This window comes from Ovis aries, chromosome 13 (assembly GCF_016772045.2).
Source record: "Ovis aries strain OAR_USU_Benz2616 breed Rambouillet chromosome 13, ARS-UI_Ramb_v3.0, whole genome shotgun sequence".
In the NCBI taxonomy this organism is placed as follows: domain Eukaryota; kingdom Metazoa; phylum Chordata; class Mammalia; order Artiodactyla; family Bovidae; genus Ovis; species Ovis aries.
The window spans coordinates 17,276,986-17,302,497 of NC_056066.1; the positions used below are offsets into that span (position 1 = coordinate 17,276,986).

General features: G+C 43.0%; 2 protein-coding genes across 5 annotated transcripts in view; one reads left to right on the forward strand and one right to left on the reverse strand.

Moving 5' to 3' along the window:
- Positions 1-12,660, reverse strand: part of PDSS1 (decaprenyl diphosphate synthase subunit 1) — a 39,878-nt gene extending 27,218 nt beyond the window's left edge. The window contains exons 1-4 of one of the 2 annotated variants that reach the window (XM_004014207.5): positions 12,500-12,660; positions 5,809-5,873; positions 4,569-4,689; positions 1,613-1,743 (exon numbers count right to left, since the gene is read on the reverse strand). In XM_004014207.5, the coding sequence (XP_004014256.4) occupies positions 1,613-1,743; positions 4,569-4,689; positions 5,809-5,873; positions 12,500-12,649 (467 nt within the window). In that variant the 5' untranslated portion in view covers positions 12,650-12,660. Of the gene's footprint in view, positions 1-1,612; positions 1,744-4,568; positions 4,690-5,808; positions 5,874-12,499 lie in introns of those variants that run through there. The other variant, XM_027976550.2, reaches the window with a different exon arrangement.
- Positions 12,661-12,773: 113 nt separating this feature from the next.
- Positions 12,774-25,512, forward strand: part of LOC101109989 (protein adenylyltransferase SelO-like) — a 28,048-nt gene continuing 15,309 nt past the window's right edge. For all 3 annotated transcript variants that reach the window (XM_012188220.4, XM_012188222.4, XM_060397253.1), the window contains exons 1-10: positions 12,774-13,300; positions 16,427-16,545; positions 17,174-17,302; positions 18,891-18,955; positions 19,044-19,100; positions 19,194-19,292; positions 19,913-19,980; positions 20,884-20,971; positions 23,619-23,688; positions 24,430-24,502. In XM_012188220.4, coding sequence (XP_012043610.1) covers positions 12,994-13,300; positions 16,427-16,545; positions 17,174-17,302; positions 18,891-18,955; positions 19,044-19,100; positions 19,194-19,292; positions 19,913-19,980; positions 20,884-20,971; positions 23,619-23,688; positions 24,430-24,502 — 1,075 coding nt within the window. In that variant the 5' untranslated portion in view covers positions 12,774-12,993. The remainder of the gene's footprint in view (positions 13,301-16,426; positions 16,546-17,173; positions 17,303-18,890; positions 18,956-19,043; positions 19,101-19,193; positions 19,293-19,912; positions 19,981-20,883; positions 20,972-23,618; positions 23,689-24,429; positions 24,503-25,512) is intronic.

A 25,512-nucleotide genomic window follows, 5' to 3' on the forward strand; every position in this document is an offset into this window, starting at 1 on the left:
GGATAACAGCTGACAGGATTTAAAGCAAGCAACGCAGAATGTTTTCCTTCCCATGTAATCTCTGAGGGTGAGGAGCTGTATCAGGTGTTAATCTGGAGAATTAAAGATATAAACACTATCTCTACACCAGAGGTTCTCAAGTAGGGATGATTCTGCTCCTCAGGGGACACTGGCAATGTCTGGAGACATTTTCTGTTGTCATCAGCTGGGGAAGGGGTGCCACTGGCATCTACTGGATGGAGGCCAGGTATAACTGCCAGAAACCCTACAAGACCCAGAATAGTCCCCACAGCAAAGGACTACCTGGCCCCAAAAGTCAGCAGAGCCAAGGCTGAGGAATCCAGTTCCGGACCTCATGAGAGGTATTTCAAGTTTGGTTCAGAGGGGAGTATTTCTGCTGCTCTGCCTTCTAGGTGAAGTGATCCTGATGATGGGAAAACAGCCACCCCCAGAGATCCCGCTGCTTGTTCAAACTCTCCTGTGAGCATTTAGAAAGTCTCAGGGCAAATGGGAGGAACCTCTGAGCACAGCGTCGTGCCCTGGAACTGGAGTGGCACAGCCACAGGGCACAGCGGCTGAGCACGCCCTAAGAAGCGCCACCTGATGCCAGCTCTTACATCATCCTTACATTTGGTGCTGGCAAGGCTTTGCTGCTGTTGTGCAGGTGCCAGGTCTTGTTCGACTCTTCGTGACGCTATGGACTGCATCATGCCAGGCCTCCCTGTCCCTCACCATCTCCCAAAGTTTGCCCAAGTTCACGTCCATTGAACTTAGGCAAACTCTGGGTGATAACATCCAACCACTCGTCCGTCATCCTCTCCTGCCTTCGGTTTTTCCCAGCATGGCAAACCCAAGGCCCTGCCTAAGGGCTACATCTTTTCCTGAGCTATCTACAGATAAAAGGGAGGCGAATGCAAACGTTCACCAGGAAAATGTGCCAGTGTACATTATGGTCCACTGGAGTGTCCATCAGAAGACTGCCTGATGTAAAAACACAGTGAAGACACTCCAGTAACATGGCAAAGAGTTTTAAGAATAATGGCAAGGGGTAAGTCCTCTGTCGTTTCAAGGTTTCCTTTAATGTTAAAACATGGCAGCTGTTTTAATAGTTGAAAATTTTACATATATTTGCAACACAGAAGTTGAAGACCAAAAGTCAAAATGCCTTCTTTTAAGAAAAATTTTCTTTGGCATGTTTCTGAAGGCCACAGGAACTCAGGTCCTGCAGGGGGTGTGGTGGCCAGAATCTGGGCCTAACTCATGACTTTATAACCATCAACCTTCGGAAAAATGGCCCCGTGTGTACAACAGTTACAAGTAGGCATACATGCTGGCGTTCTTTGCTTCTGCATGAGAAAACTCAATGTAGCTTTGAAGATTCTAAAATGCTTATTTGCTGCTGAAGTTGTTCTCCCGTGGATATTAAAAAGTGTGGAAAAGGAAGATGCCCAGACTAGACTCCAGGGTGACCTTAGGAACACAAAGCTAGAAATTACTCACCACAAAGCGGGTTTGCAGACACAAGGTACTAGTTAAACAAGAAAGTAAATGGTAGCCTTGGGAAGGAAGGTTTGCTGAATAGAAAACAGAGGAGAGAAGGTAACTCACTCACCGGGAGTTATTGTGATGAATGTTACAGGCTCGGGCCATCAGCACCACAATAATTGGTCGAAAGGCTTTTCCTTTTCCATCAAAGTAGTACTCAGACATTTCCTTGAGTTCTGCTGTAGATATGAAGAGTTCCTGAAACAAAGTTTCTCTGCGTCAACAGGGTGGCATAACTACACAAAACGTCAGCGGAATTTCTTTCGCACAGCTTTGATTTTAGCGCGTTCATTTCAATGGGGAAATCCAACACTTAGGAGGAAGAGGTGCCAACACTGTGTGGCCACAAAGCTGGCTCCTGCGGCTGGGCCGCAAGCAGTGCCTGGCTGCCCCCCACCAGGGGGCCTACGTGCTGGGTGGGCCTGCCGCTGGCAGAGACCCTGGGTGACCACAGCAGAGGGGGATCGCCAGATGGCTGCTGACAGCTGCAGAGGGAGGAAACAGGGCTGCTTGCAGCCTGGAGTGGGGAGGAGGGAGGACAAAGAGGGCGGGCTGTGGGGTCAGTGAAGCAGAAGGTCAGGGGCAGACGAGATGAGAGGAGGGCAGCATCAGCGTCTGGCTCAGGTGTTTCTCAGCCACACAAGCCAAAGGTTCACAGGGAACATGTACAACACGCTATGCATGATTGCAAAGAGCTTATGATGGCATTAGGGAAGCAAAATTTTTTTAAGTATGATGTATTCAGTGAATGATACAGTGGCAACTTGAATAATGGCCGTAGGTTCATTAAGGTTCAGAGAATAGAGAGATCAGTGTGGGCAAGAAAAACTGAGCATTTCATGGAGGAGACAAGCTATGCCTGGTGACCAGAAGCTAAGGAGGATTTTGCTTCCTGAAGAGGAGGGAGAGCTGTCCTGGGGATGGGCACGTGTGTGTCCTGTCTCTCTCTGACTTGCTAGGAAGAATCCCAGCCTGTGTCCCAGGGGCAACAAACGGGCCCAGCAGTCCTTCACAGGGCTCAAGCGCACACGAGCCAGCAGGCCCGGCTCTCCCTCCTCAGTGCCGAGAACGACAATAAACGCAGAGGTTTCAGAGACAAATGGACAGCCTCTCGTCTACACGGAGCTCAGAGTCTAGGCAGGGGCAGGGAAACAGGACCGCAGTGTAGTATGGCAGGGGGAGGACTCCTGTCCTGGAGCTGAGGGCTGCTGCCCCGGGAGCACACAGGAGGCACCTCTGGCTCAGGCTGAGGCCGGGAGGGCGAGAGCCGGGGCGGCCGGGTGACAGAAACCCAGGGCTGAGGACCGAAGGCCAGATTCCGATGAGGGACTTCCCTGAGGGTCCAGTGGATAAGAACCTGCCTGCCAATGCAAGGGACACCGGTTCGATCCCTGGTCCAGGAAGATCCCACATGCCTCGGAGCAACAAAGCCTGAGAACCACAGATACGGGAGCCTGTGCACCTAGTGCCCAGGCTCTGCGAGAGAAATCACCACAGAGAGACGCCTGGGCACTACAACTAAAGAGTAGCCTCCCTGCTTGCCGCAACAAGAGAAAAACCCTCGTGCAGCAACAATGATCCCGTACAACCAAAAATAAATAAAAACAACTTTCAAAAGAGAGAGAGAGATGAGATGAGGAGGGTATGGAGGGGAAGGAGCGGACCGGGTCGAGGATCCTCCCCAAGGTCCTGGGTGACAACCTCACATCAACAGGATAAACAAGAGAAAAAACAATTCGTACGAAAAAGAGGAGCTTCAGCTCTGCCAGTGTGAGACAGTGATGGACGCTCCATAGAGCTGCCCAGGGAGCCGGCAGAGTTTAGGAGAGAATGTTCATTCTGGGCCAGAGCCATTACCTGGGAGTCTTTAGCATGGAAACGGGTAAACTGAAAACAGAGCGAGAAGAGGAGCAAACAGCTCCAGGGAGCAGCTGGAGGGGACGGAGAGGGGCCCAGGAAGCCGACTGAAGCATGGCCTGAGGAACACAAGGGCAGTGCGGAAGCCAAGGGCTGGGCTTCGCGGAAGGGCTGTGGGCAGCAGGGTCCAATGTTCAGAGGGTCTGGAAGATATAAGCCAGCAGTGTCTGTTGGATTTAGTAGAAGGGGGCAAAGGCAGTTTCAGGTGAGAGGCTGACAGGAAGGCAAAGGGTGGTGATGGAGCCGTGGTGAAGGGGCAGAACAGAGAGAGAGGGGCTGGGAATACTGGAGTGGAACCGGGAGGCACAGGGTGATGGGATGGTCCTCTAAATGATGAACAGGAAGAAGCTGGCGCATCTGAAATGGATCCAGAGAATCAAGAGGGCAAGTCTGCAGACCAACACGGAGAACAGGGAACTGGGGGAGAAGAATCTAGGGCCCCAAGCAGGAGGCAAAGGGTGTGGGGCTTGACCAGACGCAGGGACGGCGTTGGAGGAGGCAGGCTACAGCAGGGGCGTGCACTGTAACAGGCCGGGCAGGCGTTCAGGGAGCTCCTCCTCCACAGCTTCTGCGTGGCTCCTCGGACAGGAAGTGCTGGCGCCCTGGAGACAGCAGAGTGGGGCGGGGGCTGGCGGGGGTAAATGCAGAACCTTGAAAGGGGAAGGAAGCTGACCAGGGAACATAAGCATCTTGGGCAGCAGAGGAGAATCCACGTGAGGCTGGGGGCCACTGAAAATTTGGGCAACCGAATACTTGATGAAGAAAAGTCCTGTCGGGGGCATCCCAGCACTGATATTCAGAACCGGAGTGGAGGACAGTGGCAGGGGTCACTGGAGGCCTCAGAGCCGCACCAGCCCGGTGGAGGAGACCGGTCTGGGGGGAAAGGGTCAGAGGACTCTGTGCACGTGCCATCACCCGCCTCTGGTGGTGACTTCTGTCGCATCTTCCACACTGCCCCATACTCACTGCTCAAGAAACATTTAGAACCAGACATTTGGGAATCAGGTCTGCAATGAATGGCACGGCACACATGGGAAAACCTGCACTGTTTTTTCGTAACTCAAAGAAATCAACCTAACTTCACAGTATCGTCAAAAATCTCTTACCTTCCTGATGTCCTCATAGAGACCTTTCAAGTCTCTCCAGCCAAGCTTAAAAGGGTCAGTGTACTTCTCACCACTCATTGTTTTACTGAAGCAGCAAGCTACTGGCGTCGTGTGATGGAACCTAAGCAGAAACGCACACAATGGGAGACTGGGTACTATTTTGCCGAGTTACTTCATTTTTAAGTAAGAATCACACAGACCTATGCATATACATATACATGTAACAGAGTTGGAGGATGGAAAATTTAAGCCTACATACTTGCTGGGAATTAAGCATGAATGCAAAAAGGTCATAATTTCAAAGATCATATAAAATTCTGATCCTGCTCAACACTACACCAATTTTCATAACCAGGACCTAGGGAGCCACAAAATCAAAAGAAATATAAACCATGTTCACTGTGTCGAGTTTAAAATTTTTTTTAACGGTCACATATATAAATATATATATTCTTTTGGCTATGCTGGGTTTGCAGTTGCTGTGAGGGCTTTTCCCCAGTTGCAATGTATCAGGTTCGCATTGCAGTGGCTTCCCTACCCGCAGAGCATGAGCTTTAGGGTGCACGGGCTTCAGCAGCTGCAGCACAAAGGCTCATTCGTTTCAGCTTCTGGGCTCTAGAGCGCTGGCTCAAAACTTGTGGCTCATGGCTTAGCTGCTCTGGGGCATATGGGATCTTCCCCAATCGGAATCAGGTGGATTCTTTACCCTGAGCTACCAGAGAAGTCCAAGTTTGAATTTTATTATACAGTTGGGCCTCTCTATCTACGGGCTCTACATCTCTGGATTCAAACAACCTCATATTGAAAATACGTATGTGTGTGTGTGTGTGTGTGTATTTAATAAAAGTTTCAAAAAGCAAAATTTGAATTTACCATGCTTAGGCAACTATTTGGATAGCATTTACATTAGGTATTATAAGTCACCTAAAAATGACAAAGTATAAGGGATGATGTGTGTAGGTTATATGCAAATATTATGTCATTTTATATAAAGGACTTGAGCATCCCCAATTTTGGTATCTGAGGTGAGAGTACCCTAGAACCAATGTCCCCTCCCTGCCCCCACCAATGGACGGCTGTTTCTTTTTCAGAAGACCAAGATCACACAAAGCAGGTATTATGGCACTTAAATAGCACAGTCAATTTCCTGAATTGAATAGCCCACCACAATTTAGAATAGACATTTACTGGCAATATATATGACTAATAATTTTAGCTGCAATACGGATAATAAACTTACCGTGATACACCATACATATTTTGAAAGGCAGATGTTAAACTCTTCATAAGATTACAATAGGACATCTATAAAATAAAATATTAAGAAACGTCTAAGAGAATATTCATGAAAAACTTTTATAACACTAAATAAGAATTCCCGTAATTTATACAAAATAGTAATCTTTTACAGTCAGCAAAAACAAGACCAGGAACTGACTGTGGCTCAGATCATGAACTCCTTATTGCCAAATTCAGACTTAAATTGAAGAAAGTAGGGAAAACCACTAGACCATTCAGGTATGACCTAAATCAAATCCCTTATGATTATACAGTGGAAGTGAGAAATAGATGTAAGGGCCTAGATCTGATAGAGTGCCTGATGAACTATGGACGAAGGTTTGTGACACTGCACAGGAGACAGGGATCAAGACCATCCCCACGGAAAAGAAATGCAAAAAAGCAAAATGGCTGTCTGGGGAGGCTTACAAATAGATGTGAAAAGAAGAGAAGTGAAAAGCAAAGGAGAAAAGGAAAGATACAAGCATCTGAATGCAGAGTTCCAAAGAATAGCAAGGAGAGATAAGAAAGCCTTCCTCAGCAATCAGTGCAAAGAAATAGAGGAAAACAACAGAATGGGAAAGACTAGAGATCTCTTCAAGAAAATCAGAGATACCAAGGGAACATTTCATGCAAAGATGGGCTCGATAAAGGACAGAAATGGTATGGACCTCACAGAAGCAGAAGATATTAAGAAGAGGTGGAGAATACACAGAAGAACTGTACAAAAAAGATCTTCACGACCCGGATAATCACGATGGTGTGATCACTCACCTAGAGCCAGACATCCTGGAATGTGAAGTCAAGTGGGCCTTAGAAAGCATCACTACGAACAAAGCTAGTGGAGGTGATGGAATTCCAGTTGAGCTATTTCAAATCCTGAAAGATGATGCTGTGAAAGTGCTGCACTCAATATGACAACAAATTTGGAAAACTCAGCCGTGGCCACAGGACTGGAAAAGGTCTGTTTTCATTACAATCCCAAAGAAAGGCAATGCCAAAGAATGTTCAAACTACCACACAATTGCACTCATCTCACACTCTAGTAAAGTAATACTCAAAATTCTCCAAGGCAGGCTTCGGCAATACATGAACCATGAATTTCCAGATGGTCAAGCTGGTTTTAGAAAAGGCAGAGAAACCAGAGATCAAATTGCCAACATCCGCTGGATCATCAAAAAAGCAAGAGAGTTCCAGGAAAGCGTCTATTTCTGCTTTATTGACTATGCCAAAGCCTTTGACTGTGTGGATCACAATCAACTGTGGAAAATTCTGAAAGAGATGGGAATACCAGACGACCTGACCTGCCTCTTGAGAAACCTATATGCCGGTCAGGAAGCAACAGTTAGAACTGGACATGGAACAACAGACTGGTTCCAAATAGGAAAAGGAGTACGTCAAGGCTGTATGTTGTCACCCTGCTTATTTAACTTCTATGCAGAGCACATCATGAGAAATGCTGGGCTGGAGAAAGCACAAGCTGGAATCAAGATTGCCGGCAGAAATATCAATAACCTCAGATATGCAGATAACACCACCCTTCTGGCAGATGAAGAGGAACTAAAAAGCCTCTTGATGAAAATGAAAGAGGAGACTGAAAAAGTTGGCTTAAAGCTCAACATTCAGAAAACGAAGATCATGGCATCTGGTCCCATCACTTCATGGGAAATAGATGGGGAAACAGTGGAAACAGTGTCAGACTTTACATTTTTGGGCTCCAAAATCCCTGCAGATGGTGACTGCAGCCATGAAATTAAAAGACACTTAGTCCTTGGAAGGAAAGTTATGACCAACCTAGATAGAATATCAAAGCAGAGACACTACTTTGCCAACAAAGGTCCATCTAATCAAGGCTATGGTTTTTCCAGTAGTCGTGTATAGATGTGAGAGTTGGACTGTGAAGAAAGCTGAGTGCCGAAGAATTCATGCTTTTCAACTGTGGTGTTGGAGAAGACTCTTGAGAGTCCCTTGGACTGCAAGGAGATCCAACCAGCCCATTCTGAAGGAGATCAGTCCTGGGTGTTCTTTGAAGGAATGATGCTAAAGCTGAAACTCCAGTACTTTGGCCACCTCGTGCAAAGAGTTGACTCACTGGAAAAGACACTGATGCTGGGAAGGATTGGTGGCAGGAGGAGAAGGGGACGACAGAGGATGAGATGGCTGGATGGCATCACCGACTCGATGGATGTGACTCTGAGTGAACTCCGGGAGTTGGTGATGGACAGGGAGGCCTGGCGTGCTGCGATTCATGGGGTCGCAAAGAGTCGGACATGACTGAGCGACTGAACTGCACTAACTGAATTAATCTTTTAGTTGTCCATTTAGAGACTGCAAACCAGAGAAAATGGTAAGAAAATTTCCCCTCCATATTACAAAATCAGTATCTGTCATTACAGAAAATATAAATATGAAAAAAAGCAGGAAATAGAAAACATCTATAATCTATCCCTTCCCCCAAAGACTGCTCCACATTTATACCTATCTTTCCAGATCTGAAATTCCCTTCCATTTAACTAACACTGGGCAGAGTGTAGTAAGGATTAGTGTGGCTTACACTCTTTAAAATCTTAAATTGGTTTAAGACAATAATCAAGATTCCCAAAGCACCTGCCCAGACAGTGAAAGAGGATTTCAGTGTTAAGAAATATAGTTACACAAACACTGCCTATGTCACGCCACTGTTCCTGAATATACCTGCAAATGGTACTTCTTGAAAAGTAGTATTAACAAACAAGCTCAGCAGCACATTTTGATCATATTAACTTAATCATAGATCGAGAACAACAGAAGATGGCTTCTAGAAGACTCAGAGGTTGTGGTGACAACTGTTGTGCACTCTTATGGGTCAGGAAATGTGACAGGCACTGGTGACCCAGAGACACAGCAGGCAAACTGAAAGAATTCAGGGTCACAGGCATTCCAAAAGCTACTAATCTGATGTAAGAAGGACTCTTATAGGATATTGAAAGAAAACATTTTGACCAAGGACAGATTTAGCACTAGCAAAAAGAAAACAAATCCACTGTATTGGTCTTACAACCGAGACTTTACAATAAAGTCCTACAATGTGGGCTTGACTCTGACAACTACGTGTTATACAGCCAGGGAACTTGAAGTTCAGAAAAGTCTGAAAAACTGATAATACAGATATGTTTACAACACATCAAAAGAAAAAAGCACCTACAGAACAGTGAGCACTATGTGATTCTGCTAAAAATTTGTATAGCTATACAAATAAAATCCAGGGTTTGGAAGCACATCAGTTCAGTTCAGTCGCTCAGTCGTGTCCAACATAAGGGGGGTATTAAAAAAGGTTATTTTGAAATAAATCAGATCATGGGAGTTTTTTTGCTTTTCATTAATTCATATTTTCTGAGTTTTCTCTAGTGAACACATACTGCTTTAGATGTATTAAAATGACATTAGGGACTTCCTTGGTGGACAAGTGGGGGAGAATCCACCTTGCAATGCAGGGCACATGGGTTCGATCCCTCATCAGGGAACCAGGATCCTACATGCCTTGAAGCAAGGCATCCTTCCTATGCTGCAAGGAAGGATCCCACATGTTGCAACTAAGACCCAAGGCAGTCAAATAATTTTCTAAATGGCTCATTATTTTAAAAAACAAATAAAATGACAATAAACGCTGACTTTGCCTGGCAGGCAGTGGCCGAAAAAGGTAGCCCAGAGTTGTATCTTCCCCATGCCGTTACATATCCATTAATGAAGTCCCAGGCATTACAATGTCCTAAAGAAAAAAACTGACAATCCTCCTTTGAATTCAACTTAACGTGACACTTAACCTACTTCTTCAGCCTTCACACATAAATAATTCACATGAATTTAGTATTTATTATAATATGTATTCAATTTGAAACCAAATCTCTAAGTGCAGTGAAGAGTTAAAATTACACAGCTAGGCTCTTAATTACTGGGCAACTCCTAGCTTGTTTAAAGCCTGGAGGGCGGGTCTTGGCTCAAATCCCAACATTTCCTAATAGTTATCTTGAGACAGCTTTCTGATACAATCTATGCCAAAGATGCTGGTACTAATTGAGCGATTACAGGTAAAGTTCTTGGCTGTGAACATTTATAGGATGTATTCAGCCAAGCTATCTTCTGCTTTAAAAGTGTCTTGGGGCGAGGTTTTTTGAAGTCAGGTTAGAAATACACAGAAGAGCTGTATTCAAAGGGTGTTGTGGAACTGGGGCCACCTAGGGGCCACGACTAGTGCGAACATCAACCATCTCCCAAATTTGATTTTCTATCTTTCCATCTCATAGGCTCCCCTGAAATTCAACTTGCCTCCCACGAAGTTACTTACAAAAAAAAAAGAGAGAGAGAAAATGCTGAGTAAGAATCAAGACATACCAACTAGTGATTTGGCACAATCAGACACACCCTGGTTTTTGTCCTATCGCAAGGTATGTGAACACTCTCAGTGAAAAGGTTGAGAGAACTTACAAACATCAGTAAGAGGGGAGCTTTGCTGGGAGAGCCGGGCGTGGCTTTACTGTTGCTGCTCTTTGTCCCCAAGGACCATTAGGCCCTAAGAGACATGAACTAGCCAAAACACGCCCTCTCCTAAGACAGACACCAGAAGGCTCCAGTATTAATTTACAGTGAAAAATACCACTGACACAGAAATCAGAAATATACGGTATCGGGTTTCTCTGGTGGCTGAGAGTTAAAGAATTCGCCTGCCAATGCAGGAGACATGAGTTCGATCCCTGGTCCCAAAAGATCCCACATGCTGGGGAGCACAAAGCCCGTGGGCTACAATTATTGAGCCTGTGCTCTAGAGCCAGGGAGACCAACTACCGAGCCCACGTGACACAGCTACTGCCGCCTTCACACTCCAGAGCCCGTGCTCCGCAAGGAGAAGCCAATGCACTAAACTGGAGAGCGGCCCGCTCGCTGCAACTAGAGAAAAGCCCACGCAGCAAGGCCTGGCACAGCCAATAAACAAATAAATATAATTAATTAAAGAGAGAGAGATACAGTACTGGGATTATCAGCAAAGCTCCTCCAACAATTCTCTCCAGGAAAGCACCCTTTATGTAGCTAATTGCTTAATGGGCATGGATTTTTTCAAAAACAGGAGTGTCAAAGAAGAATCAATGTCATCAGTGGTGGGTGCATCCCTCTCTGCAAATAACATCCTCATTTGCAGTACTAGGAATATCTGAAGCCTGGCTAGGACAGCACCTACACGGTTCCCACAGTCTCTCTAGTCCCCATATTCTCTATTGTCCCTTCCGTAGACCAGCCCAACTGCCATTCTCTCTTCAAGTGTCTGTTCTGAATAAATTGTGATTTATGTACCCATATGTATCCAAAAGCAGACACTTAGAAATGCTGCTGCTGCTGCTAAGTCGCTTCAGTCGTGTCGGACTCTGTGCGACCCCATAGACGGCAGCCCACCAGGCTCCCCGGTCCCTGGGATTCTCCAGGCAAGAACACTAGAGTGGGTTGCCATTTCCTTCTCCAATGCATGAAAGTGAAAAGTGAAAGTGAAGTCGCTCAGTTGTGTCTGACTCTTAGCGACCCCATGGACTGCAGCCTACCAGGCTCCTCCATCCATGGCATTTTCTAGGCAAGAGTACTGGAGTGGGGTGCCATTGCCTTCTCCACTTAGAAATGCTACATATTTCATATTGGGAAATGGTATTTGATGGGTACACGGAAGTGTACCAAATCTGAGACAGGAGAGAGCCCTAAATTCAAATAAACATTTTTTAAAAAATGAGTCTTGCAGATGAGAGGCAAACACTTAACAATAGCTATGTGACAGGAGAAGTCTCCAAAAGACAGTGAGTCCATCGATCTTGCGTGGTTATACTATCCAATACGAGCTTAGCCTACAGCAAGTTAATCACTAGAGTGCAGAAAAGGATTTTACAGAGCCATAGAAACTTGTTAATACACAGAAGCTAAACTGACCACAAAGGCAGCAAAAAAGAGATGGGAGTCCAAAGGCAGCAGGAGAGAACACCAATGTTTAGTACTCAGATTCTGACTCTACTTCAAGAAGTCAGACTTAAACATCAAGGTTTCTCCACTTCCGCGGCATCCTTGGGCCTCTTCTTCCAGCCCGTCCAGTTGCGCCCTCCCTCCGAAGCAACTACCGCACAACCGATCTCCGGTTCACTATGAGCATCATCCCCGCGTTCTCCACGAGACTTATTCCGAGGCTACCCCCGCCCTCCGCACCTCTGAGCGCCCAGAGCACCTTTTGCCCTAAAATCCCAATTAAGTTCGGTTGCTCCGGAAGCCTTGACTGTTAACTCGAAAAGAAACACCTGCAGACGCTCTCCACGAGTTACACAAACTTCAGGAGAAAACTGGGCTACACCTGCGCTGCCCAGGATCCGGCTCCTCATCGCCCCTTCCTGACACCCAAGACGCTCCCGGGCCCCAGGACACCGCTCTACAGCCCCGGGCGGGGCACCCCCAATTCAGGCGGACGCCGGGCGCCCACCCTCGGCTCGGTCCCATCCTCGGAGCCCCGCCAGCCCAGGGTCGCATCCCAGCGCGGCCCCACGGTCCCCGCCCGCCGCGCGTGCAGCTTGCGCCCCATTCATTCCGCGGCGCCGCTGTCATTGGTGCCGTGACCTCTGCGCCCGGCCGCGGCGTGCGCTCCCCGGCCTCACCTGCGCGCGGGCGACGGCGACAGTGGCAGCGGCGGCAGCCCGCGGCGCAGACAGTGCCGCGCGGCCGGCGGAGTTGGGCCCGGGGCTCCGCGCCGCCTGCCTCCAAGAGCAGCCGCGCCGCCACCGCCACGGCCACCAGCACGAGGCCATGGTCCGAGTCTGAAAGTCGCGGCGGGGCGGCGGCTCCGCCTCTGGCCCGGCGGCCCCTCCTCCCGGGACCCGGAGCCGGAAGTCCGGAACCGGAAGAGCTTGGCGTAGCACGCCTCGCCCCTTTGCTCTTCTGATGGAGGACGTTCTAGCTGGAGAGCTGGAGGAGCGGCCACAAAGGTTACTCCGCGACTGCTGGACCCTTCGTACTTCCGCCGGCCGCCAGGCCGGGGGAAGCCAGCGGGACCTTCCTCCTGGGAAGCGGCCTCTCCCGACCCCGTCCAGCTCGTGCCTCCGGCAGTCACCGCCACGATCTACCCCTGGCGGAAACCAGCTGTCACCTAGAAATGCTACAGGGCGCCCGACAAACAGTCCTTAACTTTCCTTCTGCGTTTTTAGGCGGAAATAGGACGCAGAGGATCGAGTTCCCGTTTTGCTGCCTAATTTGGAGGCTCCAGTTACCGCCGCTGCTTTTCTTGGGCGTCACCTGCCACGCCGTTGTCGGCTCCTTATGGCGACCTAGCTTTCAAGGAAATGCCAACCTTTTGCACCTTTCCAGGAACAGGTCAAACCCCGAGCAGGGCTATTGTGAAAGAGGAGCCAGACTAGTCTCCTCTCTCGACTTCTGGACTCTCTCCTCTGAAAACCTCATAGGTATAGCGTGGTCTAGTTTCGCGGTCTTGCTCACATCTGGATGTGTGAGTCCCGCGCATGGGTGTACTGAGCTGTGTGAAGTTGTTTCCTATTTGATAATGTTGAAGCTACTTGTAAATAGCCCTGGGGATACTGGAGAACGGACAAGACTAATACCCGAGAAGGGTTAGAAAGTCCTTTCCTTAATCCTATGTCCACATCTGTTCTTGTCATGGTACTAACAGGGCGTCTTTGGACTGTAGACCTCCAGGTTCTTCTGTCCATGGACTTCTCCAGGCAAGATTACTGGAGTGGGTAGCCTTTCTTTTCTCCTGAGGATCTTCCCCGTCCAGGGATCGAACCCAGGTCTCAAGCATAGGCAGATTCCTTACCGTCTGAGCCTTTATAACAGAAGCTGTGATATAATTAATCATTCAACACAAGCACATAAACGCACAAAGCTGATCAGAGACCGTGTAAGCATCAGGGATACAGAAATAGAAACTTCCTCTGTCCTCCTCAAAAAGAAACAAAAAGTAACTCCTGTGTAGACCAGGAAGCAGACAACTGTGAGTCTCTGATATTTTTTTCTTGTTCTCACCCATGCATTTTGCACTTAAAAAAACACCCATAAGTACCCATATAGCTGAGCACAGTATTTTTAGATCTATCTTCAAAGTGTTTCTTCAACTGAATAAAAGAATTTAAAAAAATGTTAATGTCCATTTTATCCAGGTGTTCCCCCACTCCAGTCTTGAAAATATGTAAAAGATGTGCCAGGTGCTTTAGATTAAGGTTGTTACTATGCACCTGGTGGCTTATCTTGATTTAGGTTTACATATTAAGAAATAACCAACAGGTAGAATTTGCCAAAATAGAGTTGCAGTAAACTCTTGAACTTGTAACAATCCTGTGACTTCAAATAGTGTCGTTTGCCCTTTTTTTCTAGATAGGGAGACAGATGTAGAGGAATTAAGTGTCTTGCCCAAGCTCACACAGTTGGTAGAACAGGATTCTGCATGATTCTGTTAAGCCGTTTTCATTGAGACATCCTTTGCCAGATTAAAACAACAACTTGGGTATTACAAAGATGTAGTAATGGCAAGGCTCGCTAGGGAAAACAGCTGAAATTAGTCAAGGCCGCCAACACTAGAACTAAACTTCTGATGAACAATAACCCACCAACTGGACACCCAAAGAATACAAAGTAGTTCTTTTGACCCCACTAAGTCAAGCATGAGTCTAGGAAGTTAACACACTGGTTTATGCCGAGCAATTAACTGCCAAAGAACAGACTCGTTTTGTGCAGTCTTTTTCACTACCCTTAAGAGAAACAACTAGCAATACTGATAAAAATGGAATAAATGGATTGCTAAAAACATTTTCAAAGTTATCCTGATATTGCAGAATTGGCTACATTTCCATCATAAAATACTGTTCATAACACTAGGTAGGACTAGGTTTTACAGCCAAGGAAGGATTATACATATATATGTATTAACCATATCTTGTTTCATAGTACTGCATAGAAGTACCTCATTTTGAGGTTATTCAATAACTGATAAAATTATCAATATAACTGATAAGAACATTTAGTGAGAGAAGCAGTTCAAACATGGTTGCACTGAAAGGTTAGCGATTGTTGTGCATTTCATATTCCAAGGCCCCACTGAATTCTGAAGAATTTAAACGATACCGTTACTTCTGTTACCAATTTCTCCAAAACGTTAAGATAAAGAGTTAGCATATATTTGGAATTTTTGCTGGGGTCTTGGTCTCTGACTGATGAGTTGGCTAAATGTAACAAGGGTGAGGACTGATTGCCTGTGAAAGTCTTATTTGTTCCATGGTCAGTGACCACAGGTATTAGCTGATGAACTACCTTGCCAAAGTATGAGTCCATCAGTACAAAATCATAGCTATCAGTTAAACGTCGTATACTTGTTGTATAGCACCGTAAAAGAAAATGCTTTTATTATATAATTTAGTCTGTTTCCACACAGTGGCTCTCCTAGAGAGAAGAAAACAAGCTATTGGATCATCTACTACCCCTGGAGAAGGAAATGGCAACCCACTCCAGTACTCTTCCCTAGAAAATCCCACGGACGGAGGAACCTGGTTTCCATGGGGTCGCAGAGAGTCAGACACCACTGAGCAACTTCACTTTCACTTTTCACTTTCACTACTAATCAGAGGTTTTGTTGGTGGATAATTCCCCATGATGTTGCCTTATTCGCCGTGTTCTTAGGGAAAACTATGAAGACCTAAATCTGACCCACATTTGCCTGTTTTTTACTCCCATGGAGGAGATATGAGAATTCTCCTGTTTCTATTATAACTGATATTTAGTTCACCTAGGCTTGGGTGGAATAAATAGGAATTATTGCAAACAGTTTAGCAAATCAACCTGTTGCCACCTTTCTCCACAGATTCAAAATGATCATTTTCATTATACAAGGACCTCTTACATTACTTTTTCTGTGCTTTTGGCGTCCCATTGATTTTTGCATCTATTTTGGGGATAGCAATATTTTTATAAGTTTAAAATGATAAGGAAGCTCCTATCTCTCTTATTTTAAAAAAAGTCTTTATTTTCCTATATTTACCCTTTGTTCAAAAAAGAAATTCTACTGGATTTTGATTGGATTTCCATTATGTTTGGTAAATAATTTAGTGTCAGTGGTAACTTGATAATATCTTTATCCAGAAACATAGATTTTTGTGTTTCTTATATCTTTTAGTAATATGTCTAGTCCTCTTTTATATTTTTGTTTTAATTGCTTTAGATTAGGAGAACATTAAGGTTTTAAGAATTATACTTAAAAGTAAACATGTTCAAAGCTCTTTTTCCTCTACAGCTTTTAAACTATGTACTTCAGTATATGGACCTTATGAAACATATCTCTTTAGAGGCAATTGTTAAATTTCTAGCATTGTGAACAGGCATGTATCAAATGTTTTGAAGTTTCTCACTGAGATTGGAATCAGAAAATGGTTGAAAATAATGGGATAGCTTTAAATAGCAAAGTGTGAACAACACAGTAGTTCAAGTTGATTTTCTTGAAGAACTGTAGCCTTTCTAAGGATTATTAATGCTGTATATGCAACAAATGAGGACATTAAAAAGGTCTTTTTTTTTTTAATCAGCCGTGTTGCCAACTGATCCTGTTAAAGAAAATTATGTGCGTAAAGTGAAAAACTGTGTTTTTTCAGTTGCCTTCCCCACTCCTTTCCAATCAAGAGTACGTCTTGTAGCAGTTTCAAAGGTTAGGCTTTACTTTTTCCACGACACAAATACTTAACTCACTATAATTTTGTCTAAAAATTAGTAACATATTTTGGAGTTAACTTGTTTGTCTATTGATAAATGGTTTGTGTTTAAACTTTATAACTTGGAGAATGTCATTCTTAGAAATCGCTTTTGAATAATTATTCCTGGGACTGGTACTCAGTTTCATTTTAAAATTATCTTACAAGGAAAACACACTTTTGTGGGGGAAAAAAAAAAGAGGTAAATGAGTTAAATTCTTAGAAAGGGGCTCTAAGAACAAATTCTAAATTCTTCTCTCAAGATATAAATGAATTTGAGATTTAAAAAAACAGGACATTTACTTTTTTCTACTTCCTTGAAATAATATGTGCTAGGAAGAATATTATTTTACCATGCATAATAAATCCACAAAAATTGTAGAACTATCTAATAGGACTAATTTTCCCAAGTAGCATAAATAATCCTAGAAAGTATGGTACATCTCTTCTGGGAAGATACTAATCTAATTTTGTAAGAAGTTTATTCTTTTAATTTTCCTTCTTCCATAAAGTTTATTTTCTCAAAAACTATTAAAGGATTACTTAAGTTTGCAAGAAGTTCTTTTTTTTTTTTCCCTGCCTCAGGAAGTGCTAGAAGATATTTTGGACCTTGATTTATCTGTCTCAGAAACAGATGATTTCATCCAGCTTGTAAGTGGTGGAAAGATAGTATTTGGATCCATTCCATTGGCTCACAGATATGGCGGCCACCAGGTAAGAATAGTACCAGGACTCTCCTGGTGGTCCAGTGGCTAAAACTCAGCACTCCCAATGCAGGGGGCCCGGGTTCCAAGCCTTCTCAGGGAACTAGATCCCACACGCCACAACTAAAAGATTCTGCATGCCACAACGCATTGAATATCCCAAGTGCCTAAGACCTGGCACAGCCAAATTAATTAATTAATTTAAAAAATAGCACCAGTATCACTTCCTTATGCAAATATAAGCAGCTGGTGGAAATGCTATCCCATTACAGAAGTGTGTGCCTGCTAAGTTACTTCAGTCGTGTCCGACTCTCTGTGACCCCATGAACTATAGCCTATTAGGCTTCTCCGTCCATCGGATTCTCTCAGCAAGAACAGTGGACTGGGATGCCATTTCCTTCTCCTTGCATTAATTTCTCTAATAGTAGTATATTGAAACTTCACCAAGATGTTTCTAGAGGAATGTGTCATGAAATGTTTTTATGGATTAGCTGATGTGATTTCCTAAATTTCTCTGATTCAACTGAGGAAACTGAGGCAGCACAATATAATAGCTCTGTGAATTACTACAAAAACACTCATTCTGTGGAGTTCTTGGCAAGAGATTTCAGCAAAGTCAGTTCACATGATGCATCAGTATAAAAGCCTCAGAAGGACAAATAGAAGACAATTTTGCCAGAATAGCTGTAAAGCAAAATTTTAGAACTGCTTTTAACAGAAACTAGTAGAAATTAAATCGGGATTAATTGGGGATGTTGTACATGCAAAAGCAATTAGAAATAAAGCAAAGATGTTGCTTTATACCTAATGTTGTCTTCTAGAAGTAAAGCAAGATGTTAAAGCAAGTTCAAGGTGTGGAATCTGACTGATTTTTTTTTAGAAAAGGAGGAAACAGAACCAACTGTTGAAATTGCTGTGACTTTCTTGTGAGTTTGAGAAAATAGAGTGATCTTTACCTTAGCAAGTAACCATTAGCAATAATAATAATTACCATCTTTTGAGCACTTGGTACGTTGGACATAGTGCATTTTTCATATATTAACATTCATTCTTACAACAATCTGGAAAGGGTTTCCCCATTTTATGTAAGTGAAAAGTCAGTCTCACTGAGATTAAGTTACTCAAACGAATTTCCACAGCTAGTAAGTGGCATAGCTGGGAGTTGAACAACCACAAACAAATCTTAATGCAAAAGTCTGGAAACAGTTAATCATGTCCATTTAAAAGCAGTTTTTTCCAGGTACAGTATGTTCCTGGTTTTATATTGTATATGTATAGTACAGGTAAATTTTCTACTGACAGTTGGTCCTAGTTTATGTTCTGGAATTAAATAGGTCAGTTGTGAGTATTCTACCAAACAAACTTGAGCTCAGCTATAAAATGATGAAGAAATTAATTATATGTCTTAAATTTATAATTTTAAAATGAATTTGACTTATGGATTGAATTTTATTTTCACCTTTATTCAGGTTGTTGATTATTATAATCTTAAAAATGCACTGTTCCAGTATCATTTGACAAAGTAACTTTGAATATAAGATTACAGTAAACACTTCAAAGTTTAATAAACATGAATAATTTTCTCTTTTCCCTTTTAGTTTGGGATATGGGCAGATCAGCTTGGGGATGGAAGAGCCCATCTTATTGGAATTTACATGAACAGGTACTGCATGTTTTCTTGTAGAATAGCTTTTCTGCTAAATATTAACACAAATCTTCTAATATTTAGTTGTTGTTTTTTTTTCCCTAAGGCAAGGTGAAAAATGGGAGCTCCAGTTAAAAGGCTCAGGAAAGACTCCATACTCCCGGTACATTTTTTTTTTTTTAATTTTAGTCATCTAAGTAAAAATTAATGTTATCTGAATTATAACTGAACATCTTTTTTATCGTTTTACCCATAGAAATGGCGATGGCAGAGCCATCCTTCGTTCCTCTGTGAGAGAATTTCTGTGTAGTGAAGCTCTGCATTATCTCGGAATTCCCACCAGCAGAGCTGCAAGGTAATTCCTTTCCTGTAAGCTAACTTTCAGGACTGCGTCACATTAGCTTCAGAAACACATCAATGAAGTGAGCAGATAAACCCCCAAGAGCGTGACTTCTCATTATTTCTTACAGTTTTCAGTTCAGTTCAGATGGTCAGTCGTGTCTGACTCTTTGTGACCCCATGGACTGCAGCACACCAGGCTTCCTTGTCCATCACCAACTCTCAGAGGTTGCTTAAACTCATGTCCATTGAGTCAGTGATGCCATCCAACGATCTCATCCTCTGTCACCCCTGTCTCCTCCTGCCTTCAACCTTTGCCAGCATCAGGGTCTTTTCCAATGAGTCAGCTCTCCGCATCAGGTGGCCAAAGTATTGGAGCTTCAGCTTCAGCATCAGTCCTTCCAATGAATATTCAGGACTGATTTCCTTTAGGATGGACTGGTTGGATCTCCTTACAGTCCAAGGGACTCTCAAGAGTCTTCTCCAACATCACAGTTCAAAGGGATCAATTCTTCAGTGCTCAGCTTTCTTTATGGCCCAGCTCTCACATCCATACATAAATAGGTATAGCGTATAACTTCTTGACAGCTTGCTAGCAGTTAAAACTATAACTTGGATGGTTCTCTTACCTTTCAGTCTGGTTGTGAGTGATGATGTGGTATGGAGAGATCAATTCTACAATGGAAACCTTGCAAAAGAACGAGGTAATTACAGTTCTTAGAATACTAACATAAAATCAGACTAACTTCTTTGGGAATAACAGATATTGGGCATCTCAGCATGGCCTGTGGGGACTTCCCTGATGATTTACTGGTTAAGATTTCGCTTTCCAGTGCAAGGGGTGCAGGTTCAATCCCTAGTCGGGGAGCTAGGATCCCTCATGCCTTGCAGCCAAAAAGCTAAAATATAGAAAGCAATATTGTAACAAATTCAGTAAAGACTTTAAAATACTGAAAAACAAAAGATCAAACACATGACCTGTGGATTGTCATGATGTAAGTTCAGCATTATGATATTATAGTAGAATATCCTTTCTCATATGCTTATATCACTGAGCCATCCTTTTGAAATAGCAAAACATCTGGGAAGTGAACATGGGAAATTCATGGGCAACCAATGCAAAACATCCTAAGACGTCACAAAGCCAGTGCACCAACATTCATACACTTCCTTCCCAGAAGACGCCTCCCCACCCCCAATTGCTCTTACTTCCTGTTTACTTGCGGTAAGTTTGGTTACCTTTCCCCTCAGCTGTTAGTAGGTCAGAAGTAAAAAATCAGAAAGTGCCGCAGAGCAGTAAAAAAGAGAAGGAGCGAGGGAAACCTGTCTCTAAATCTCTGGCGAGGGAGGAGACCTGAAAACCAATAATAAACATATTTAACTACTTATAAAGCAGAGCTATTGAGAACAGCTGACAGCCTTACATGCTTTATTAGTTAAAGAAAGAGATAAAAGCCTTGGCCCTTTGTAGGATGTAAATTAATTGTTTTTCTGATAAATTCAATCACTATTTTTTATTAAAATAATTTCATTTTTAAGAAGAGCATGTTATGCTGTATTTGCACAGTTTAAAATAGTTTATGCTAAAATAAATGTTTCTTTTCCAGGTGCAGTAGTGCTGCGTGTTGCAAAATCCTGGTTTAGAATTGGATCGTTGGAAATTTTGACTCATTATGGTGAACTGGATTTACTAAGGTTAGAAAACCAGTTTTTTTTTTTTTTTTTTTTTTTTAATGATAGAAGACAGTGGAAAGAAATGCTTGTTTACGTCCTGTGAAGTTAAAATATTTTTGGTTTTCTTGTAAGTAAGACCTCAAATTTCAATTTATAAATATTTTTAACATCTATTAGATATGTTGTGTGTCTACCACCGTGTGGGTTTTTAGGAGGCTGAAAAAGATGTGTTTAGACTCAGTAGACCCTCTTCTCAAGGAGTGTTTTTATCTAGTATGAAGCCCAGTTGGAACTAAGGGCCTCTGTGCCACCCAGACACCAGGTGGAAGCAACTCGAACTCCTGAATTCTGCAGCCTCACGAGGTTCCAGAGCTCTCCTCCAACATCTGGGGTTCCCAGGATGAGTGCTCTGGTTCAGGTGTCTTCTTTCCTGGACTCCAGTTTTGACATGTGTGTGATGCCTGTTTCATACGGGGTTGACCCAGTCCCTTCAACAGGGCGAAAGCAAACAAACAGCAGACTGAAACTGCACAAAGCATTTCTGAACAAATCTTACCGCAGATTTCTTCAGGTAAGACAGAAGAACAATTCCCTCAAAAGATCTAAAGCTCTTCCCCTTGTGTCATGCAGCATAGCTTCCACCAAACTCCAGTGTCTTGGGGCCTGCGGAATCAGCACTCACAAAATTCTGTCTTCCTCAAAGCGGACTTAGCAGGATGTTTCTTCAAACAAAAACATTTCCTCCTTTAAGAAGAATTCTGTTTCCATTTGTTAAGATCATACAGTTTTAAAAAGCCACTAGAAATAATATAAGAAAATTCTCTAGGACGAACTAGAATCATTTGGATCATGAATCCTCACTGTAGTTATCAGCTTGAAAGTGAAAGTGAAAGTCGCTTAGTTGTGTCCAACTCTTTGCAACCCCATGGATATAGAGTCCATGGACTTCTCCAGGCCAGAATACTGGAGTGGGTAGCCTTTCCCTTCAGGGGATCGTCCCAATCCAAGTATTGAACCCAGGGCTGTTGCATTGCAGGCGGATTCTTTACCAGCTGATCCACAAGGGAAGCCCAAGAATACTGGAGTGGGTAGCCTATCCCCTCTCCAGCGAATTTTCCCAACCCAGAATCGAAAACCAGGGTCTCCTTCATTGCAGGCAAATTCTTTACCAACTGAGCTATCAGGGAAGTTATCAGCTTAGTAAGTTTAAGTCCAAATTCCTGGTCCACGAAGAGTATGGGGAGAGAGAAGAGCAGAGACGTCATCACCGTTGTCATGACTCTTCTCCCAAGTCTCTTTAGCAAGTGTTTACTGGACTCAGTGGTGCTGGAGAAGACTCTTGACAGCCCTTTGGACAGCAAGGAGATCAAACCATGTCATTCCTAAAGGAAATCAGTCCTGAATATTCATTGGAAGGACTGAAGCTGAAGCTCCAATACTCTGGCCACCTGATTCAAAGAACTGACTCATCGGAAAAGAACCTGATGCTGGGAAAGATTGAAGGCAAAAGAAGGGGACAGTAGAGGAGGAGATGGTTAGATAGCAGCACTGACTTGGTGAACATGAATTTGAGCAAACCGCAAGAGACAGTGAAGGACAGGGAGCCTGGCATGCCTCAGTCCATGGTGTCTCAAGAGTCAGACTAGACTTAGTGACTGAACAGCAACAACACTGAACTAAGGGTCATCCGAGCTTATTGAGAGAGGAGTCTCCTCTCAAAGGGCGCTGTTTCATTTTTCTGGGGGGTGGTCATTCCACTCAGATCTACCAGATCACTGAAACCGTTCCATCTGGTGGTCGCACTTCAGTTAAATTATTTCACTTCTCTCTCTGACATTTGACCTATACTGGTGACCAGTTTATCCTGAAAATGCCCATGTTGCCTACCACGACCATGTATATATTCCGTTTTGTTTCCCAAGGGCCTGAAACAGGTCTCTGATCCACTCTAAATAAACTCTAAGCCACTCCTATTGTTTTGAATGGGTTTTAATAATTCCCAAATCATATCTGCCATCCCCAGATTTTTTTCAGGATTCTCTCTCATCCAACGCAAGAAACTAGTAGTCGACTCAGCAGAGCAGTCAAAGTAGGGAATGGAGCGTGATACACAACTTCAGCATTTTAACTTCAAACATTGAGCAGTTTCTCTGAAACCTTATTTGTGAAACTTTACATGACCTTCTACACATAAATAATCATTTCTTGCTCTGTTATCTTTGTCCTTTTTATATATTTCAATTCATGGGGTCACAAAGAGTCAGACACGACTGAGCGACTGAGCTAACTGACTAACTATGAATCCATGTATTAGACAGTGAGGTCATTATTTCTTTAGATGTTTTTCTCCCCAATAGAATCCATGCTCTTTAATGTCTGGGTTTGGGTTTTGTCATTCTTTTTCCTAGCACTTAGAGATTCTCTTGTTGAATCAATCTGAGTTGCATCATAATAAGATGGCATCTAATATGATCTTAGAAACATATTTCCAGTTGTGATTGGCATTGAGGAAATGTTTCTCTGTGGCTGGGCATAAAATCTTATTTTATTTTTTAAAATGATAAGCATGCATTCTAATGAATTAATGAATGTCAGGAGTAGACTGAGATGATTGATATTCGATACTGTATTCTGAGGAACACTGATGGCTATATCCCCTTATCTCTAGGATGTTATTAGACTTCATCATACAGGAGTACTTCCCTTTAGTAGATGTCAAGGAACCTAACAGATACGTGGTAAGTTTTTTTTTTTTAAACAAAGGGCAATACTCTTTTTCTCTATTGGCTGGCCACCCTCAATGGTTACAACCTAGTGCTTAAAAAACTAAAGTTAAAAAGGGAAACGTAGAGCACTTTGAACATGTTGTGAAAGGAAAAGATAATGAACCACCTCGTAAACAAGACTTGGATAAAGAAGCTGTTCTGTTTGAAAGGTATCTAGAAAAAGAGAACAGATGTGACTACATCCTAATTACATATGTTGTTTTTTGTAAGTTGGTCACATATATTCTTTTCTCACGTTTGATATATAGATATTTCTATAGAAGTAGTTGTAAAAAAAATACATACATCATAAGCAAATGCAATTTTCTGTTCTTATGGAAATTTTTTGATCTGCATAACCTTTTTAACAGCCACAGAGAAAGAAATTCCATTATTTTCCTTGGTGACTTATTTCAAAGTTTAATAACTCATTTTGTTTACATTTAACTCCTTTGTGCTGAATTCTGATGTTTTTCCTTTTCTTACTGTGCATGGAGAAAATCTGATCATAATACTGTGCCTGCCCCTTTTATTTGTTATTTCTGGGTCAATAATTCTATGTTCTTCCATTGTTTTCTTAACACGTACTAATTTCCATCCCTTTAATCATCTTTTGGCCCACCTTTGAGGGGATCGTCCCATGCTGGAAACAGAAAGATCCTAAAAGCATATACACTACTGAGAAATCTGAAAATCTTCTAAATTTTATTTTAGGACTTTTTTTCTATTGTGGTGTTTGAGACGGCACAGCTCATTGCCTTGTGGATGTCTGTTGGTTTTGCTCATGGTAAGTTATCTACTGATGTTTCAGTCTTCTGATAAGAAAGTAGAATTAATATGTTGAAGCCAGAAGACTTCTTTTTTGTATGTATTTTAAAATATTCCCACCAGTGAGCAGAAATAACATTTATAATATATGAATTTGTTTTTAGCAAAAGAGAAACAATTCTCTCATGTTTAAAATGATTTTGAATGGAACAGATACACAAAATAGAATAAGCATCTTTGATTTGATGGGGGTATTGTTACCTGTAAAGCTTTTTAACCTTGTGAGTATATATTACATTAGGTCTTTTAAAAGCTTTTTTTAAAAAAAAATCTTAATCATAAAAGCACTATCTGCTTATGGTAAAGAATTTAAAATATACAGAAGTGCCTGTGAGTTCTGTCTTCCAGGATATTCTTGATCTTCCAGGATCATTAATAACGATTTCATCTCAATTCTTCTAGACTCTTTTTTGGATGGTATTCATACATCTATAAAAACAGGGCTGGCTTGTGTGTGTTGTAAGCCATTCACTGTGTGAGGTTACACTGGAAGGAATATCTGCCTGAACTGAGAATACTGAAAAGCAAATCATATATATACTAAGATCTCTGGATAAATAACAAAGAGGGTCCTCACGTTGCAAAACCTCTTGAACTCTGCCTTAATTACATACTCACTATGTCTCACTTGGGATGGGTTGGGGCGGTGAGCAGAGAGGTGTTTCAGAGTTTTTGCTTTTACAAACTGTGCTGCAGTGACCACCGTGCAGCTGTATTTGAAGGTGAGTTTCTGAGGATAAACTCCTAAAAGTGGAATGGCTGGATTAGAGAGTATATATATACTGAACACTTTGACAAGCTGAGTCATCCTGCTCCGAAAAAGGGTGAAACCGTCTACCCTGGACACTGCTGCCACCATGTCCAATTCTCCTACGTTAGGCTGGTGTATGCACGCCCAGCCTCCCTCCTTCCCCACACTCTGCCATGACTCCCTCCCCTAGGAGTGTGCTCCCTCCCCACTCTGCTGGT